The sequence below is a fragment of the Musca vetustissima genome, unplaced genomic scaffold (assembly GCF_032173495.1).
Source record: "Musca vetustissima isolate MV318-11 ecotype Yass unplaced genomic scaffold, APGP_CSIRO_Mvet_v1 utg14306, whole genome shotgun sequence".
Lineage (NCBI taxonomy): Eukaryota > Metazoa > Arthropoda > Insecta > Diptera > Muscidae > Musca > Musca vetustissima.
In genome coordinates, this window is record NW_026879768.1 from 60,956 (window position 1) to 82,932 (window position 21,977).

Genomic DNA, 21,977 nt, shown 5'->3' on the forward strand with positions numbered 1-21,977 from the left:
TCATACATTCCAATAATAATCTTAAGTCCAAATTTAAGGACTCTCCGTTCACCAGCATGCAAATTGTATCAAATTTAGTACTATACGATTTTCCAAAACTTGCTCAATTCCACACTCTAACAGTACTTTTAATCATAAATTTCAGGATCCCAGCCATTCACATACATCCAAATTGTACCATATTTAGAAACATTTAGTACTTTTCGAACTTATAAGTTCGAATTTCCAACACTACTGCACTACTCTAATAGTAATTTTTTTTCCATAATTTAAATAAAATAAAATAAATTTAGTAAAGTTTCGTACGAATTTCAGAATTTTGGCTCTTCTTACCCTTCTAGTTTGAATCTCGAAAAAAACAGTTTCTAGCTTCAGCTGTTTCGTCTGGACGATGAACAGTATTAAATATCGAATATATTCGGCAGATACTAAGGGTCTTAGTATTTGATCGCTTAGTTGCAGACTACCGATTTGTAAAAATGTCATCTGTAGATCCAAGTTTTCCGATCTACTTAATATACCTTCAACTAGACTACTATTATACACTATTTTCCTCTTGTGTATTTTAAAACAAGAACAACACTACGCGACGTGATCTGTCTTTAACACTAATTGTTGGCGGCGTCAACGCTGACGTTTACGATCACCGCCAGCAAGCAAGCGCTGCCAACAAAACTTTGTGATATCAGATTTGGATGCAAGTGAGTGAAAATGTGATTCCCTCTTCTGTAGTATTCATTGAGGAATCGTCCGTTGTCGACTGAAGAACCACCTTCACGGTCATCATTCACCATTCAAGATATAACAAAAATTACGGGTTGACACAAAGGGTTCGTTCTCGTCTGTAATCGGTTTGGCGTGTATGACGTGAACGTGAATAAGAAATTTTTTACAAGACAAAAAAAAATCACAAATCGAAAAAAGAAAGCAAATAATAAAAAAAACCAACGATGATGCGGAACCATTAAATAAAATTGAAAGTGATTGCATAGATATTGAAAATTCTATCTTTGGATTAAGTGTTTCTTTATATAAGTTTGAGATAAGAAAATAAAGGTTTAAAGGGTTCTTAGAACTCCCAATAAAAACTGTGATATATTTCCCTTACAATAATAAATAGCATAAAAAAACGCCTAACAACATGAATTCCATTGAGGAGGGCAGCAAACCAACTTCAATCAACAATGTCAACAACACGGCCGATACAAGTGATTCGAACTCCAATCATCAACCATCAGCAGCAGCAGCATCATCAGCCGCCAATAAAGAACGTGAAAATTGGGCCAGCGGTTTAGAATTTCTTATGTCCTGCATCTCAGTGTCTGTGGGCTTGGGCAATATCTGGCGTTTTCCATTTACCGCCTATGAGAATGGTGGCGGTGCATTCCTGATACCCTACATCGTGGTGTTGTTCTTAATTGGTATGTCGCTAAAATATTGATTGCAAATTGATTTGGTCAATTTGGTTAAATTGTATTTGAGTTTATTTGTTTTGTTCTGTTTTTTTTTTCATTATTTTTATTATTTGTTTTTGTTTGATTGTTTGCTTTTGGTTCCCTTTGGGTGTGCTATCCTTATTTAATAGACTGATGGGGTTAATTTGTGTTATTAGAAATTCAAAGTGTCATCATCAAATTTACTTTACTATGATGTTCGTATCATTGGTGTTTGATAAACAGCAGAGGGAAATTTACTTTTTTATGGCATAAATGGACTTTATGACCTACTTTTAAAATATTACAGTGAATTGGAATAAAAAATGTATTTGAAAATTTATCAACTGAATTCAATTAGGTGCCGATTAATGGAACCCTCCATTCACTATTTGAGACGATGATGTCGACAGATATATACACTGGTGGCCAAAACTAAAATAAATAAAATTTCAAAGTTAATAAATGCCGCATAACTTTTCAAAAATAGAGATGTCGTGGCGTTTTTTTTAATCGGGTACTCACTAAAAAAACTAAAGAATTAATCCAAGAATTCATTTTGAAATAAATAATAATTTATGGATAAGGGAATTGTCTCAATTTTTGCTTGGAGCAACTCTACAGTACAAACAGATGAGCTCTAAAATTTTAGTTATTTTTATTGTTATAAATACCATATTTTGGTTTCTTCACTTATTGTCATCCATTTATTTGATTTTTCTCATTTTCGAAAGCTTATTTTATTTTCTTCCCCGTAATATGATAAAACTTATGCGGCTTGATATCATAATTTCATCGTACAGTCCGAAGAAAAATACAGTTTGTCTTTTTATGCGTATTTTTCACATTTCAACCGCTGTAGCTCAGCCAATCCTCAACCGATTTACTAAATATATATATATATATATATATACTTTTTTTGAAAATTCTACTCTTCGAAAGAAAAAAAGAATAATATAAATCCGTTAGAAATAAAAGAAGTTATTCTCGTTTCAAATTGAAAATCTGTGAAACCACGTTTTTCTCTACATTTACCGCTTTTAAACCAGGTTGTTTTGTGTACTAAAAGTACTACATGCTACTATATTTGGTACAAATTTAATTCGGAGGTACAAATCGAGCTTGTGAAACAATAGAATAAAGAAATTTGGAGCAGGAAGTTTTAGAAATTTCTACTAATGTGTACTAAATTTGGTACAATTTAAATTGTGGGTGAAGCGATAGAGTTGGAATCATGAAACTTGGATTTAGGATCACTGTGGGAGTGTTGATTTGAGTAAAGTAGGAAGTTTTGGAAATTAGTACTACTGTGTACTAAATTTGGTACAATTTTAATTGTGGGTCAACCGATAGAGTTGAAATCCTGAATATTGGATTTAGTATCACTGTAGGGGTTTTTACATCGTTTTGGTATGAAGGAGGTTGTAAAAAATCGTACTACTGTGTACTAAATTTGGTGCAATTTGAATTGTGGGTGAACCGATAGAGTTTGTATACTGAAACATGGATTTAGGATCACTGTGGGAGTGTAGGTTTGGGTTAAGTAGAAAGTTTTAGAAATTCATACTACGGTATAGTAAATTTGGTAAAATTTGAATTGTGGGTTTTAGAAATTTCTACTAATGTGTACTAAATTTGGTACAATTTAAATTGTTGGTGAAGCGATAGAGTTGGAATCATGAAACTTGGATTTAGGATCACTGTGGAAGTGTTGGTTTGAGTAAAGTAGGAAGTTTTGGAAATTAGTGCTACTGTGTACTAAATTTGGTACAATTTCAATTGTGAGTCAACCGATAGGATTGAAATCCTGAAACTTGGATTTAGGATCACTGTAGGGGTTTCTACTTCGTTTTGGTATGAAGGAGGTTTTAAAAAATCGCACTACTGTGTACTAAATTTGGTACAATTTAAATTTTGGATGAAGCAATAGAGTTGGAATCCTGAAACTTAGATTTAGGATCACTGTGGGAGTGTAGGTTTGGGTTAAGTAGAAAGTTTTAGAAATTTAATTCGGAGGTACAAATCGAGAATAGAATCATGAAATTTGGAGCAGGAAGTTTTAGAAATTTGTACTAATGTGTACTAAATTTAGTACAATTTAAATTGTGGGTGAAGCGATAGAGTTAAAATCCTGAAACTTGGATTTAGGATCACTGTGGGGGTGTATGTTTGGGTTAAGTAGTAAGTTTTGTTTTGTAAGTTTTGGAAATTCGTACTACTGTGTACTAAATGTTACCAAATTTGGATTTGGGTGAACCGATAGAGCTGGAATTTTGAAATTTGAATCATTGAATCATCGATAAGTCTGGAATCCAGAAATTGGGGAAATAAGCTTTTCATTGTATTATATGAAGTATATAGTAGTGGAAAACAATGGAAATTAAATCGGTTATATGATTTCTGTTGGACGGTTGAGGTGGGTACTTATGGAATTTTCTATATATTAATGTGTGTCAAATGGACACTAAATGGTACTCAAATTTCATTTATGGTCGATATTAATCTGCAGATTGATTTGTTTTTCTGGCATGTGTAGTATTTTGTGAAAATAACATGTTAATACACGTTTAAATTATTCCCACATTCGCTAAGGAAGTAGCAGGCATATGTTATATGATGGCGGACCCGCCGCCAAATTTCGTGCAAATCGAAAGATATACTTTGGCGCACTATTTACATTAAATGGGAAGAAAATATATATGGGAGCTATATCTAAATCTAGACCGATATTAAGGAAACTTAACACACATTATTCTAGACCTAATTCATTACGCTAGGCTACATTTCGAATGTTATATAGGGACTTTCGTGCAAATCCCAAGGTTCGTCCTTGGGCCAAATAAGTGACCTATGACAAATTTCATCCAATTCGGATCATAAATGCGACCTGTAGGGGAGAGGGGGCACCCTTGAACGTGGGGCATCCTTTGAACAGCGCTCTTAAAATCTCGGTTTAGAATTTTTCCGACCCGCAACCAATTTTTTTTTATATGCCAATCTTGTTCTTTATCCGCGTAAACCATTTTGGCTAGCTTTTTCAGTTGTAGACAAAATTTACATGACTGCAATTGTAAACTTTTATTCTTTTGGTTGTAAGGGAGCAGGAAGAATTCAGTGATTGTTTTCTTTCGTTAAACAATTTTTTTCAGTTTTGAACACCTCCATTAAAACAGTAATAAAATATGTATATGAAGCTTAAATTATGTCATATATATATATATATATATATTCATTTTAAAGGTTACATATGTACCTATTAGTTAAAACTTATAAGAAACCAAAAAGTATAAAATAAAAAATTGTATGAGGCTTGAAATAAAAAAGTGTTCAAAGGTGTCCCCCTCTCCCCTACTTTGTTTACAATTTAACATGGACAGACAGGCGGACATGCATAAAGCTAGGGGATACTGGGGCACTTCCGGCATTGGGGCACATTTGGCAATCGCGCTTTCGATATGAAACTCTCATTGTACATCACTAGCTCTGATCCATAGGTATCCAATATCAAAATAATAAAAAATATTAAATTTCAGCATTGTCAATTAACTCTTTCCACATGATGTACATAAATGTTAATTTTATAGTACAATAATAATGTTATTGAATTTCACAATTTTAATATATTTGTATGGCCGTAGCCCTTGACATCTACCACACATTGTAGACGTTTTTCAATCGAGGATTGTTGTACCTCTCATCCAATATTGCAGTTTTCAATGCTTTTATATTTTTTGATTGCCTCTTAGCCACTTTTTTAAAAAGACCCACAAATGTTCTATAGGGTAAGGGTTTGTATAGAACCATAAGAATATATCCTTATATCCTCCCTATATATGGCTAATACATAGGAACATTATTCTGATAAAATTGAAATGTGGCTGTTGTGACAATCGCTCCTCTTTTATTGCAGCCATGCAATACTGCAAATAATTTGGCTAATTCGTGGCGGACAAATAATTTTTCAAAGAAAATATTTTGTTTGGTTCACCGTTTTCAGAAGCAAAAGAATACTTCGAGAGGTTAGCCTAAAAGTGTTTGGGACTTTTCAGTATTTGAATAACAATCTCCAGAGTTCCAAGATTTGGTATAGGCCCCCAATGTTCATTGCTTCCCTGGTATAGTTAGGATAGTTTTTGTGTAAACTTTATCTATTTGTCTACTTATTTTTTTATTTCCAATTATTTAGTGTTTTTCAATATGATTTTATTAAAAATTATTCAATTTATAAATAATATTTTCTTTAATTTTTAATGAAATTATTTCGACCTTCATTTAATTGTGCAAAAAAAAAGCACAACGAAAACAAACGTTTACGTTCGTAAATTGTTACTAGGCAGAGTTGTTTGTTGCCTTTTCCTCTTCGAGACGGAAATAAATGTCATCGTCAAATCCAAACGAAACGAAATGAAACAAATATTTAATAAAACCAATTAAAAACCAATTGAGCTGTTATTTTATTCATTCTTGATTGATGATCAACTTATCTGTAATGAACAAAGAAAGAAATTCTACTTAGACTTTTATATTTCTTTTTTAGGGCCTAGATATCGTACATATACAGATAAGATTTCTATCTAAGGTTCAGAGACTTTACCTAGGTAGTATAATGAATAAAATTTAGATTATTTGTGTCATAAAAAAACAGGTCCACGGTTTATCATTGCTGTAGGCATTGTTTGCTATTGACATTTAAATGCTAAGGGAAAATGTTTCAGTAATTAAATCTAGACAAGTCTAAGGCACCTTGTATATACAAATATATTTAGTTACAGATATTATTTTGAATACAACAACAAATCTGTCAATAATTGATATTAAGCGGACTAGAGAATTATTTCCACAAAATGTGGCATATAATTTAGCTAAACTTAAAAAGGGATTTTTGTGTTCCAAATGCAGGTACTTAATGGGTATTTTTTAACTTTATTTTGAATACAACAACAAATCTGTCCATAACAGATATTAAGTGGACTAGAGAAATATGTCCACAAAATGTGGCATATAATTCAGCTAAACTTAAAAAGGGATTTTTGTGTTCCAAATGCAGGTACTTAATGGGTTATTTAACATTTATGTTTATGTTGTTGGCAACAGTCTTGGGGTGATCATATGGTGATTAGTGTAGTTGAATTGGTTTCCGCATGAGGCTTTTGATTGTAATCGTAATCGTATTCTAAGAATCGCCATAAAATTAGGCGTGAAATAAATTACTGCTTGGATTTTACAGCTCTCACATGTTTATCGCTTGTTTTACAACTGAAGCATAATTGCTAAATAATAATTAATTTTCAATTAATAGCTTAATATGTTATATACAGTACGTCAATAATGAGTTCACACATGGATAATTATTAAACATTTTCAAATATAGAAGCTCTAAATAACACTAACTTAATACAGTTTAAGTCAACCAAATTAAAATTTAGTTTCGTGAAAATCGGTTCTGATTTAGATATAGCTCCCATTTTCGTCAGATTTTAGGTGAATGGTGCACCAAACTCCTAATGTTTGTCCGATTGACGTATCAAATTGAGTCTAGAATGACTAAATGCAGACATATCTTCCATATACATATATTGCACATGGATGTCGGATTGAGATTAAATTTTGAACGGTGAGGCATACCGAATAGCGTGTACACAAACAACTCTAAATCTGCCCAAATGAAATAAAACTTAGCGTAGGTTTCAGAATATATGTACGGATTGATGTTAGTCGGTTCACATATAAAGATCACATATTTAAGTTCGTTCAATTTCATGTCAATGTTCCTTCGAAAAAGGTGACGTCTATTATTTATATATATGCAGAATAAATCAAAGTGGTGAAGGGTATCATACAGTCGGCCCTGTCCGACTTTACTACTTTCCTTGCTGTTTTTTTTTTTTTGCTAAGAGAGGATTTCAGAAAACTAAAACAGAAGATTAGAAGAGGTGCCTGGAATGTGCATATATCTTACAAAATTGAAATTAAAAAATCGCAGGCTCGTAGTGAGTTCGATAAAGCATCACAGAAGAAAAAAAACATTAAGCTCTTTGATTCTGTCATCTGATCCAATTATCTAATATTTTTAAAACAAAGCCATTTCTTAGATCTCGAAAAAAAGAAATATTGGGGGATTAAGGCTATACTTACTTTTATTTCCTTTCATACAGGAAAATGTAGACTAATTTAAATAAATTATTATTATTTTAAATATATTAATATTCTTATGTTGTTTTGTATATTAGTGCAATATACCTATTCGAACCTAGTGGTGTATCAAGGGAGCATATTGTTGGTGAGGTCTCCATTGTTATATGTTAAATTAGAATGAAACTTTTTATTGAAAAGTTCGTAATTATTACAAACAATTTGTTATTTTTAACATGTTCATATATACATATCTTCAATTTTAAAATGAGGCGCCCGAAATGGATATCCGGCAGATCTACATTAATACGTTAATATTCGTTACATTTTCATAATTTAAACCAGTAAGGAAAGTAGTAAAGTCGGACTGGGCCGACTATATGATACCCTTCACCACTTTGGGTATATTTTACATATGTATCCAAACAGACGACGCGTTTTGTTATAAATCTATATCTGAACCGATTTCAGGGAAACTTGCCAGAGACTAATTTATATAACATCAGTATGTTGTGTCAATCGGCCTAGCTATGGATCTTTTCACGAAGCTTAGAAACATCATTCTAGACTTATATACCAAAATTCGTGCAAATCGAAAGATATATAGAGTCTTTGGTGCACCAATTACCTTAAATCGAATGAATATACATATGGGAGCTATATCTAAATCTGAACCGATTTTCACGAAACTTGGCAGACATCATTCTAGACCTTTTTCATTACGCTGTGCCAAATTTCGTGCAAGTCAAAAGATATCCAAGGACTTTGGTGGACTATTTACCTAACATCGGTCAAAGCTATATATGGGAGCTATATCTAAATCTGAACCGATTTTCTCAAAACTTTTCACACATCATTCTAGACTTAATTCAGTACACTATGCCAAAATTCATGCAAATCAAAAGATTTCCAGGGACTTTAGTCGACTATTTACCTAAAATCCGGCGAAGCTATATCTATATCTGAACCGATTTTCACGAAACTTTGCAAATATCATTCTAGACTTAGTTTAGTACGTTGTGTCAAATTTCGTGCAAATCGAAAGATATATAGGGACTTTGGTGCACCATTTACCTTAAATCGGACGAAGATATATATGGGAGTTATATCTAAATCTGAACCGATTTTCCCAATTTCAATAGAGTTCGTCCTTGGGCCAAACAAATGAGCTGTGCCAAAATTCATCGAATTCGGATCATAAATGCGACATGTACTTTGTTTACAATTTAACATGGACAGACGGACGGACATACATAAATCGACTTGAAAGTGATTCTATGCATATTCTCAAAAGGAACCATGGGTCTATCCCGATTATTTTTGCCTGTTACAAACATATGCACAAAGACATAATACCCTGTACCACAGTGTGGTGAAGGGTATAAAAAGTCATAAAAATTGTCACGACCATTTTACCTACAACGCCCATTTTTGGTACAAAGAATGCTTTTAATACATAAATCATACTTCCAGCAGCTTCCGAAGAAAATTTATGATTTTTTCACTTAGATTGGCCTCTTGGACCACTGTGCGTTTAAAATGCAACCAAAAATGGCGCACAGTGGTCTAACTGAAACAAATCATAAATTCTCTTCCGAAATATTATTATTACACTATAAACTTAATATTTACGTTATGTGAAAAGAGTTAATTGACAATGTTAAAATTTAATATTGTTCTTGAATTATACTGGTCAAATTTTGCAACGTTTCTCTGGGAGTGTATAGCTCTCGTATGAACTAGGATGAAGCCAATCGGTGAAGATCTTCCTTATTTTTTAACTTGGTTTTTGGTAAAAAATCCGCGATTTTCCAAAAATATTTTTTCAAAGGTCCACCATTTTGTTAATTTTAGAGCGAAGTCAATAATCCTAGTTCATACGAGAGCCAGACATGTACTCTTTCTAACACCGTTGGAATTTTCGGATTCCGATGTTCCAGTGAGGAGTTATCATGCCCGACCTTAAGTGAATTTTTTAACTTTTGAGTTTTGTATTTCAATTTTTTGTTAATTTTTATAAATATTTTTTGAAGTCTAGTTATTAAAGCAAAATCTTGTCCATTAGTATCTTTACTTTTAACATAAAGGCTGAATTTTGCCAATTTTAGGTTTGAATAGATTTTTTTATTTGTAAGTAAATTTGTTTGTCCGAAATTTTGAATTGAATTGCAGATTATAATGATTTGAAGATAACTATTTAAAATTCCGTATCGAAAAGTTAGAAATATGATTTTTTCAAAAAAAAAAAAAAAAAATGAATGAACCTAGTGCCAATCAGTGCCAGAGTATATTTTAATGGTTATATCAATAATCGACGCCTTGATATGTTCTCTTTTGCGACCTTTCATAAACTTAAGAGTTATTGTCGATAATATATAAATTTAATTTCGTAAAAGATTAAAATAGAAGTAGCTGAGAAGTAGCGAGTGGCCATAGCTCTTCAAACCCTTTTTCAAAAATAATTTGATTTGACCGCCGTGTTTTCGGTTCACCCTATTACAGTTTTACTTTTTTCTTTCAGAAACGTAATCCTCGAAACCTTTATATATGGTATTTCATAAACCTTCTGCTCTAAACTTGGGCAAAAAGGGATCTCTGGCCCATAGTACAGCGTGCCGAATTTTTTATAAAATAATTAGTGACAATATTTGTTGAAATTAGTTCAGTTTTACTAAGATGACCATACGTCCTTTTTTTAGAGGAAAATCGTCTATTTTAACTAGATGTCATCTATAAAAAATGTATGTCCTCTATCTGTCATCTATTTCTATAATCTTTCATCATTGTCATCTATATTTTTAAAATCTTGATAATGTTCCTTTTTGTAAAATAAAAAAATTAATAAATAAATTTTATGAAATTTCAGAGAAATATTTAGAAAAGGGGCCAGAATCTTAGCAGGAAAACCCATGTACCTGCCCAATATTCGGCATTTTCAGGACATTTTCCAACTTTATTGGATATTTTGGGTTCTATGTTTCTAGGTGTAGAAACGCAAGATTCAATTTTTATTTTAAATTTTACGAAAATGTACCTTCAAAAGTGGTTGCAATTTACTATTCCTTGTGGGGGTCCACTAGTTTTTATACCCTCCACCATAGTATGGAGGGTATATTAGTTTTATTTTTCCGTTTGTAACGCATCGAAATAATCATTTCCGACCCTATAAAGTATATATATTCTCGATCAGCATAAAATTCTAAGACGATTTAAGCATGTCCGTCTGTCTGTTGTAATCACTCTAGCGTCTAAACGAATTGAGATAGAGCCTCAAAATTTTGCATAGAGTCGTCTTTTTCTGCAGGCAGATCAAGTTCGAAGATGGGCTATATCGGTCCACGTTTAGACATAACTCCCATATAAGGGTACCCCCCAATTTTCGGTATTTTGGGGTTTTTGAGCGTGTTTTTCAAACGAATTCGCTGAAATTTGGTACTTTGAGTTCTTATTAGGTACCAAATCTCCCTACTAAAAATTATAAATATAGATCAATTCTGGTACCCCCCATATAACGGTACACCTCAATTTTCGGTATTTTGGCGTTCTTGATCGCGTTTTTCAACCGAATTCGCTGAAATTTGGTAGATTGGGTTCTTATTGGGTACTAAATGTCTCCACAAAAAATTATAAATATAGTTCCACTTTTTCTGGTAGCCCCCATATAACGGTACCTCCTAATTTTTAATATTTTGGGGATTTTGATCGTATTTTTCCCTCGAATTAGCTGTAATTTAGTATATTGAGTTCTTAATAGGTCCCAAATCTCTTCACAAAAAATTATGAATATAGGTCCATTTTTTCGGATAGCCCCCATATAAGGGTTCTTGAGCGCGTTATTCAACAGAATTTGCTGCAAATTGGTATTTTGTAGTCGTATATGGTACCAAATCTCCCTACCAAAAATTATTAATATTCGCCCCCATTTTGGGGTAGTCCCCATATAACCCCCTTTTTTATATTAAAAGGGTTATCTGATTTGTTCCGCGTTTTAAGTCTCTGATGTAATCATTTCACCTGCGGAGGATATCGAGATAAACTATTATAATGTAAGGTTCGATAATGAACTATAACCCGCATTTAGACCTAGCCCCTGTATAGAGGTTCCAGAAGAAATGGACCGATATTCCCCATTTTCGAATTTGAACTAAGATTGGAAGAAATAATAAGATGGACAAAGTTTGGATGAAACCTAAATTTTTTGAAACGGATTTGGTCCAAAGGAACATGGGGTTTAGAACCAATATTTTGATTAGCCACATTTTCACCGTGTTAAAGTGTATACACCCTCAGTAGCGATAAATCTGAAGGTATAATTATCCATTATAAATTTCTGAATTTTTTATTTTTCTTTACATAATCCTTTTTTAGAAATGTCGGTATAGGTCAACTTTTTGGTATGTTCCCTATATTTTAATTTCCAGTACCTGTCAGTATATCTATGGTGGAGGGTATCCAAAGCTCGGCCCGGCCGAGCTTAACGCTTTTCACTTGTTTTTATTAATATGTATTCATAATTCTATACGATTTGGTCCATAGAAATATATTTCATTCGTTTTATTTTTCAGGAAAACCAATGTACTATCTAGAAGTTCTTTTAGGACAATTTACCAGCAAAAGTTCCGTTAAAATATGGTCCATATGTCCCTCATTTGTAGGTAAGCTTTAGAAATCAATCAATAATTTTCCTCAAAAATAATTATACATTATCGAATTCCAGGTGTTGGCATTGGTCAGGCTTATGCCGGTGTTACAGTACTTACCTATTATTCCTCGCTGTTGGCCTTGACACTCTATTATTTTGTGGCCTCATTCTATAATCCTTTGCCGTGGTCCTACTGTCGTCAGGAGTGGGGTTCTAATTGTGTTGACTCCAATTCGAAAGCAACTAATGGGGAAAATTTCACAACATTCAATGACAAACCGACAAGTAGTTCGGAAATGTATTTTATGTAAGTTCGATGTTAGAAGGAGATTTTCGAATTCCTGTTTATTTTATTTTATCCGTTGATTTATAGCAAACAGGTAATTCGTGAATATGATGATATATCCGAGGGTATTGGCCTGCCAAGTTGGAGACTGACATTGGCCTTATTTGTGGCATGGCTAACAACATTTTTGGTAATAGTTCGTGGTGTAAAAACGGCCGGTAAGGCAGCATATTTCTTGGCCATATTTCCATATGTCATTTTGATAACACTGCTAATAAGAGCTGTTACTTTGGACGGGGCATTGGATGGTATTATATTTTTCTTGAAACCCAATTGGAGTGAATTGCTGAATTTGAAGGTAAGGAATTTAGAAGAAGAAAAAGCCTTCTGTCCTATAGAAGAAGAAGTCTTCTTATATCCTATAGAAGAAGAAGCATTCTTCTGTCCTATAGAAGAAGAAACCTTTTTCTGTCCTATAGAAGAAGAAGCCTTCTTCTGTCCTATAGAAGAAGAAAACTTTCTCTGTCCTATAGAAGAAGAGAGCTCCTTCCGCCCTATAGAAGAAGACTTCTTCTGTCCAAAAGAAAAAAAAACTTTTTCTTGTGAAAAAGTTTTTTTTTCTGTCTTTCAGAAGAAACCATCCTCTGACCTACAGAAGAAAAAGCCTTCTTCGGCCCTGTTGAACAAGCATTTCTATAGAATTTGACTATGCTATACTTAGAAGAAGTCTTATTCCTTCCTATTGAAAATTTTTTTATTTAAATTTTTAGGTTTGGAAAGAAGCTGTGGTCCAATGTTTCTTTTCGCTTGCCGTGGGACTGGGTCCAATTGTTATGTTCTCATCATATAATAAATTTAATCACAATTCACATAGGTATGTAAACCTATTAAAGAATATTATTCCGAATAATTTACAACTTCGACGATTCCAGAGATGCTATAATTGTTACCAGTTTGGATACTGTAACCAGTTTAATTGCGGGTATCACCATATTCGGCATCTTGGGTAATTTGGCACATAATCTAAATATAAGTAACATCGATGAGGTGGTGCGTAGTGGTACGGGTTTGGCATTTATATCCTATCCAGATGCTATTGCAAAATTTAATGGTGTACCACAGGTTTGATATTACCGTAACAACCTGTTCGGTGAAAATATCTTGACTAATGTTTCGTTGTTTTATTATCAGTTATTTGCTGTATTATTTTTTATTATGTTGTTCGTTTTGGGCATTGGAACATTGGTCGCCCAGGCCAATACACTGGTAGCAATATTATGTGATAATTTTAAATGGATGAAGGCGTGGATGGTGGCATTGGCAACATCAATTGGTGGTTTTCTATGTGGCATTATTTACGTTACACCGGTACTTATGAGCAATATTTAATGCATATTCATATATGGCAATGATCTATGGGGAGTATAAGTAATGTCAATACGTATACGAACCATTGGCCATAATCATTCTGATCATAAAATTAATTTATGATATTAAATTAATTTGATTTCTATACATTTCATTTGTTCAAAAAAACGCCAGTACTTAAGGGCAATATTTACCGCTTATCATATTTCTAAAACAACGATCCATGGGTAGTATAAGTAATATTAATACTTATACGAACCATTGGATTTTGATTAAATCAAGAGAGAAAATTTTCATATTCATAGACATATTTAATTCGATTCCCACACCTTTTCCAATATTGCTTTCTAATAGTAGCGCAACTATCGCAAAATAATGTCATGTAGAACTACGTTCTTGAATTAATTTAATTTCTATATAATTTCATGTATCCAAAAATAGGCCGGTCAATGGATCCTAAATTTAGTCGATTATTATGGTGCCACATTTGTTATTTTTGGTTTAGCTCTATTTCAGATCATTGGCGTGGCATGGATCTATGGTAAGTGGAAAATACCAGTTTCCAAACACTTAAAATAGATAATTTTTAATTAAAAGTTTGCCTTTTAGGTTTACAAAATTTCTGCGATGACGTTGAGTTTATGAGTCGAATGCGTGTCTCATTCTATTGGCGTATCTGCTGGGCAGTTATTACACCACTTTTACTATTATTTATTTTCGTTTATTCCATGGCCGAATTGAAAACATTAAAATATGCTGGCATGGACTACCCAGAATCGGCAAATAGTAAGTGATATGTGATATGTTTTTCACGAACACTTTATTTATGTCCTACACCTTACTGTCGTATAGGGTATTATATCTTTGTGCCTACTTATAGAACCACTTTCGAAGTCGATTTATGAAAATCCATCTACCCATAGATTATTCTAAAGTACAGGATGCATTTATTGTCCAAATGAAATGAAATTTTAAATTATTTAATTTATTTATTCTTTCATTTAGGGAGTAAATTTACTCCTTCAAGAATATATACGCCTTTGAATGCAAATTTTGTATTTTTTTTTGTTCACACAAAAATCTTGGTTCATCTGGCCCTATAAATTTTGGCCGATCTCCGTTCTGGCCAGATGGTTTTTGAAATCCTGCATCCAGGTTCAGTTGACTATCTGTTGCCCACTACCTCGAAGTATCTCAATCGGATTTTCCCAATAAAGTAGCCAATGGGAGAGTGGACGACTGTGAACCCTCTTGGCTATCTCACTTCCTTCTATGTTGCTATATTCTGAAACCCAATATAATTTAACAATCCGTCGTCATGCAATCACGAACCGCTTTTGAGTTAATAATGCACGACTTGGCTTAAGAGCCGCCTGACTATCGATACTCCGTTATGAGAGGGAGTATAATCACTGATTTTTGTAATTCTCTCCAAAAAGTCACAAACTGGCGTCGTGTTAGGTATACTAGCGTAACCAAAATGCAGCGACTTCCAGGCATCCGTTTCCCGGAGCCTCAGAACACATCTAGCAGCCTGGACGAATTGATAATTCTGCTTTCCAGCATTCTACCAACCCAATCCGTTAGGAGATAGATCGGAATGTATAGCCTCCAGCTTCACATTGTTGAAGGCTGCTTCGAATTCAAGGAATGCAACCAATGTGTAACCGGAGGTCTCCATATTTATCTCGATACGTCCAACCATTGCTATGTACGATAAAAGCAGACAAGCACTAAAAATGTCCTGCAGAGTAATCAATACTCGTTCATCGACGTGTTGCACGCCGCATAAATTTTTATGGTCCATACTTTTCGACTTTTACCTCTAACCAGAAAGTAGATTTATAGACTTTTCGATTAATGTCTCTGACTAAAAATTCGACTTTTCGATCTTTCGATTTCCTACAAATGCAAAATCGACTAAATTTTTTATATGGATTGTTGTCAGCAGACCAAATAATGCTCAGACATATGTATTTTTTGAGAAAATTTGATTTTTGTGACAATTAACCAAGTTTTAAAGAAGAAAATCTAAATTCGATCTTGAAAAATCAACTTTGCGATTCCCTCAAAGATCAAAAGTCGACTTCGACTTTTAGACATTTCAATACAAAAAGTCGATTAGTCGATTTACTTATCCGTAGACCAACCAGGGAAGTGGGTTGATGATCGATCAAGTGTATCTCCACATCCCGTCGCACTATGTCGCAAGTTCATATAAACAGCGGCCAAAAATAGAAGGAGTTATCGTAAGTTAATGAAATTTGGTACGTGTGCTTATTATTGGCCTAAAGAGCAACTGACAAAAAATTAGATAGATCGGACCAAGATTTGGTATACCTCCCATACATAGGGTCTTGAAAAATTCGCTTTTTGGACCTATAAATTGTTTATATTCATTCAAATTGCAAATTGTCTTCGCCCAAAGACGAAGACATGAACATTTCAGTAATAGGTGTTGCAATTTAGTTGTTGGCCCAAATTTCAGGTACCTACTATAAAATCGTTATATGCAGCTAAATTAAGCATAGTAGTTTTATTTTTGTTATTTTTATTATAATATAATAAATATTTGATATCCTTTAGTAACAAATAAATTACTTTTTTATCATTCACAAAATTTTCAAACACACACATCAGATAGATATATATATATATATATTGTCTTCCCAAATGTACGATTTAGTATCATCCACGTTATAATCTAGGGCCTTTACTTCATGACTGTTTAAGGATATTACAAGGTCGGATTATAATATAAAATTCTAATTAAAATCCTTATTTAACTCGGCTTTAACAAAAGTTCGGGCTGCTACTAATTATTTGTTAGCATCTTGTGAAAGTCGCTCAAAAGGTATTGTACTGCACTTTGCATATCACATGCCATGAACTAAAATTTTTCTATATGAGCTTTCCACAAAGATAATTCATGTGCGACCTCTAAATTCAGATTATAAGATTATGTCAAATGATCTGACAAATAAGTATAATCTTCAAACTGACTAAAAATTTATTTAAAAGCTATATATTAAAACCAATTCTCCTATATCTCCGCTTGGAATAACGTTTTTACCACTTAATTGCATATTTTATGTAAAATGTTGTATTATTAGTATGTTCTGAATCCATCTTCTCCTTCCTATTTGACCCTCAATAACTTATTTAATTGTATACATAACATATTTGACCATTCGCTTGTAACCATTTCATGAATATGCCATATTTTTTCATAAGGTGGTCACCAAAAAAGTTAAATAACTCTTAGGACCGCAGGACTCCGCAGCTAATTTTTTTATTCCTTAAATAGCACACTTTTCACCACTCAAATAAAAAAAGAGCTAAACTTTTTTCTGCTCCACTAATTTCAAAATTTGTTTCAAAAATTTGATGAACTAAGTACTACAAGTGTGGACGACAGTATGCACCTTATGATATCTATATACATACAAACTAAAGCGAATCCTAGTTTTTACATCCACAGCAACCAAAATAAACACTTTTATAATAACCGTTCATTTGAATATTCAAAAATTTGAGCATCAGAAAAACACACCTATTTTTCGAAAATATGGTAAAAACTGTTTATAAATAATTATCAGATTTGAACCTTTGTAGAGACAAAACTACTCGACATATCGATATAAAATTTCATATTTATTCTAATTGGAGTGTTTTCTATCAATCCTCATGAAAAAATTTGTCCTCCGTGGTACTTGGTTTTTACCATTTTTGGCCGCGGTCGTGACACTGTGCGTCGCTTCGCTTAATACTACTCATACTACCCAAGACTCACGTTTAGCCTTCTTGATTTCATTATTGTAGGATATAAACAATATTATCTTTATACATACGAAGTCGTCAAGAATTCTTCATCAACCCATTAATAATTCAATGGTACTTCTATTCTATTTTCAAGTATTCTATTCGTTTTTTTATTAGTTTAATTCATTGTGTGAATATAATAATGAAAATGGAAAAAATCGCTAGATAGTTAGGTGTTTTAAAATTGCAAAAATACGGTATTGAGACTTTCGTTTTATTACCGGTAATCGTTTTCTGCGTCCACAAATCGCCTAAAAAATATATTTGTTTACTGCTGGCCTTCAGGGTTTCTGAACCATTTTAGCTATGTCTGTATTTCATTTCCATAGTGTGGATACAAGCAATCCATTTGTTCTGAAATTTATAAATTAGTATTTAGTGGAATCAAATCAATTTAACATTTAATGCGAGCAAACACATTCACATACATATATATATATTTAATAATCAAATTTTTCTTACATCTTTTTTCCATAGTTGCTGGTTGGGTTCTATTGGCCATAGGTTTTGTACAATTCCCTTTGTGGTTCATATGGACAGCATCCTCAAATTGCAATGGCTCATTGTGGAATGTAAGTATATTATAGCGAAATATTAATGTATACCAACATATGCATCATCTTGAAATAATTTTCTAAAAATATTACAACGGAGGACAATTTCGTGCATTTTGGTGTGAATTAGATTGGGTTGTTGAATCATGTTTTTGAGTCAATGTATCTGTAAAAATAATTTGGTTTAAAACAGAAACCTTGTTCCTATTTTATTTCAGCGTTCTCCAATAATCCGGGGAGTTCGCAATATTATCTTCACATTCATCGTTGCTATTGTCTTGTGTATTAGCTACCTCGACACTTTCTTCTTGGTCTTCGCAGATTCTAGTCTTTCCGATCTTAAAGTAAACTGCATTTGAAACGTAGAATGCCATGCCCTTGGTCTTGGCCAGACTTGTTATAGATATTTTATCTATGCCTAACACAAGGAGCGTCCCATTCTTACGCTCCTCCCTGTGAAAGACCAGCCATTTCTTTGCACAAAGTGTTTTGTTTTGAAGTGCAAATATCTCGAGAATCCGTTCATTTGGGAATGTATTCCCCCAGCCTCTCAAAAACACCGTAGCTTTTGTTAGTCCATGAATATCAGTTTTTCGCACCAACTTTAAATTGGCACCCTCCCAAGGCGGCGTTATAGTGTCTATAAGGTTTTTGAGGACCTCTATTTTTGACGATGATGCAAAATTAATTATCAGCCGGTCCGCTCTGAACTTACAGTTAAGAATTTCTATGGGATCCCCTCCTTGAAGGAGGTGATCTAAGATTTTATTATTAACCAAATCTTCGGTGGTTTTCTGATGCTCTGCGGGAATTTTACCCGAAGTACTATTCATATCAATAACAGCATAGCAAAGCTCTTGCTTTTGGCGTTTCCTGGCAGCCTTTGCATAAGATGGCAAGGTCTTACACAATTCAGCAGACCGCTTCCTCCGGCGTATTATTCGGGTGTTCTTTTCCAGATGTCCAGGCTCTAAGGAACTCGGGCCGGCCTTGTAATCATAGTCTTCATGTGCATGTGGGTCTTGATACGATCTGTTGAATCCACTATATGACGGGAAACTTCTTTGTGCCGTGTTTTCTTCCTCATTAAACATCGTCATGGTACTTGGACCAAGCGAGCATGTCATGGAACTGCGTCCAGATTTGTCATAACAACTATCACCATAGGGAAGGGTTTGGTGTGATCTATTCATGGTACTATATGATGTGAAGTTTCTTTGCGCATTTGTTTGTTCGCCAGTGGACCATGTCATGGAATTTGTGCCAGATTTGTCAAAGGTTTGAAGTGATCTACTCATGGTACCATATGAAGGTAAGTTCCTTTGTGCATTGTTTTGTTCTCTTGTGGACCATGTCATGGAATTTGGGCCAGATTTATTGTCCCGACTATCATCAAAGTGAAGGCATGGATGTGATCTACTCATAGCATTATATGACGGTAAGCCCCTTTGTTCTCCAGTGGACCATGTCATGGAATTTGGACCAGATTTGTCATAACCACTATCATCATAGAGAAATTCGATTTGATGTGATCTACCCATGGTACTATATGATGGGAAGTTCCTTTGTACATTGTTTTGTTCTCCAGTGGACCGTGTCATGCAACTTCGTCCAGAATTGTCAAAATAATTGTCTTCATATCGAGGGGCTTGGTACGGCCTACTCAATCTACTATATGACGGATAGCTAATGTTTTTCTCATCAGGAGACCGCCTTATGACACTTGAGTCGGTATTGTTGTAGTCGTAACATTTTTTCTCAAAATGGGACGGTTGATCACATCTGTCCAATGTGCTATCAATCGGTAAGCTCATTTGCGTTGTAAAGCCAGTGTCCTCTTTTTCAGTGAAACTTATATTGGTTGTTAATTCCGAGGAAGTGGGTAAAGCCGGACTCTCCTTTGTGGCATCTGTCTGGATAACATTTAGTCCTTTCCGTCTCATTCTGGCCAATTTCCGTCGTTGTGCTCCAGACAACTGTTTATTTCTGGATCGGGTCTTAGCTATGTTATCCGTACTATTTCCATTGTTCTCGGCGTTTGCGCACTCACCAGTCTCTGAAGTACTACAGGGCGATGGACTCTTTTGTTCATTTTTTGTCGAGTTCTGCTTTTTAGATGATTCCAGATTCATAACATGTTCCGAATATGTTGATGCTAAATGCTCTCTTTCCGTTGGTTCATCTGGCTGACTAGCATTGTTGCCTCTGCGCTGCAATTTTTCATTTATTCGCTGTTCTGTTCCGCCTCTGGATTTTGAAAAGTGGTCTTTATCATTCGTTGTGCTTGTCGCATTACGTTCAGCTACAAATGCCAAGACACCCACATTCGTAGCAGATTGTTGCTCACGATCTCTGGATGACGACGGGTCGCGACTCGTAAGCAGATCAACGTCACCCGCCGGTACTGGGTTATTTAAGCCCTGCACCGTAACTTTATTTATATTTTTGACTTTAGGCATTTCAGTGTGTTTTTTGTTTTAGGGGAACATCCCCGTAGTCAGTTTTGGTCCGCGGGGAATACTAAATTCCCTGCAGCAGGTGGACACACTATGCTGTTGCAAAGAGGTCAAGTGAAAGAAGTCTTTCCCTTAAGTTACAAAAGAGTAGTATGAACACCTGCCTACCCCTATCCGCCACCTGGGGACGCGCCCGGTAGAAGACTGACAACTCCCTCGGGATAATATTTCGTACGTTTACTTGCCCAGTAACATTTACTCGGTTGGAATTTGCAGAGAGTAAATACGATTTTTTCTGTCTCAAGAGAGAAAATTGGAAAATGTAAATGAACAACATCCAGTAAAAAGATTGTATCGACACATCTGATTAAATATCATTAAATAATCTGAACTAACATTTTTATATCTAATTTAAAAATTTCATCATATTTGTACTTCACATTTCAGACCATACAAAAAGCATGTTCACCTAGTGATGAATGGGGTCCCAGTAATCCGGATATACGCAAACAATGGCTAATGTTCAAGACGGAAGCGCAGGAAAAACGAAATGCCAAATTAAAGTCTGACAATAGTTCGTCACTATTTTGGCAGAAACTGAAAAATACTTTCTTCAATACATAGTGAAATGGACATGGAAAGAATGCAGCATTTTCCAATAATTTTCGTTATTTTTCAATTTTTGTATATTCCGTGTGATGCCTTGTTGCGGAGCATTTATTCGTTATATTAAAAAAAAAACAATCAAGGGTAAATGCTAAAGTAGTACTTAAATTGTGTAAAAGTATGTGATGTATGTATGTATGACATATGTATGTAGTAAATAAGTAATTAGTACCATCATGTAGTCAATAAGAAAAATTAAATTCGAAATTATTTGAAAACTTCTAGTTTTTTTATTTTGTTTTGCTTTTATATATGTGAATAATGCGTTTCGATAGCCACGAATAAATGGAGAATTAAATTTCATTTGGGATTTTAAAAGGACTTTCTTGAATTAGTAGTTTCGAATTAAATAAAAAAGAAAACAAATTCAATTTTTGGAAACTATTAAAAAAAAAACAATGTAGGTATAGTAAATATTCATCTTAGCCTCTGAATGTTAGGAGCTAATATTATAAAAACCGAGTGTTGAGAGTTAGATCTAATAAAAATCAAACACTCTATCAGGCATGTTCTGGCATTTACTTCCACGATAGAAGTGTATCGAATACACGTCGAGCTGTTCTGTAGCACACCTTTAAAAAAGGCAAATGATGATATATTAATATGTTATTTTTGCGT

General features: G+C 33.9%; 1 protein-coding gene across 1 annotated transcript; it reads left to right on the plus strand.

Annotated features, from left to right (window-relative positions):
* The first annotated feature begins 1,141 nt into the window (after positions 1-1,141).
* On the plus strand, positions 1,142-18,270 carry LOC133324908 (sodium-dependent nutrient amino acid transporter 1-like). The gene is made up of 9 exons (XM_061533732.1): positions 1,142-1,421; positions 12,283-12,514; positions 12,581-12,851; positions 13,264-13,367; positions 13,426-13,615; positions 13,685-13,861; positions 14,303-14,402; positions 14,471-14,647; positions 18,161-18,270. Exons 1-9 carry the CDS (start codon positions 1,142-1,144, stop codon positions 18,268-18,270), a joined length of 1,641 nt encoding a protein of 546 aa, XP_061389716.1.
* Positions 18,271-21,977: the final 3,707 nt, after the last annotated feature.

Excerpts from the sequence above, each read along its gene's own strand:
- LOC133324908 (XM_061533732.1), top strand. The coding sequence starts at position 1,142 with ATGAATTCCATTGAGGAGGGCAGCAAACCAACTTCAATCAACAATGTC. Across the intron at positions 1,422-12,282 it reads CGTGGTGTTGTTCTTAATTG|GTGTTGGCATTGGTCAGGCT; the intron begins GTATGTCGCTAA and ends ATCGAATTCCAG. Across the intron at positions 14,648-18,160 it reads CTACCCAGAATCGGCAAATA|TTGCTGGTTGGGTTCTATTG; the intron begins GTAAGTGATATG and ends TTTTTTCCATAG.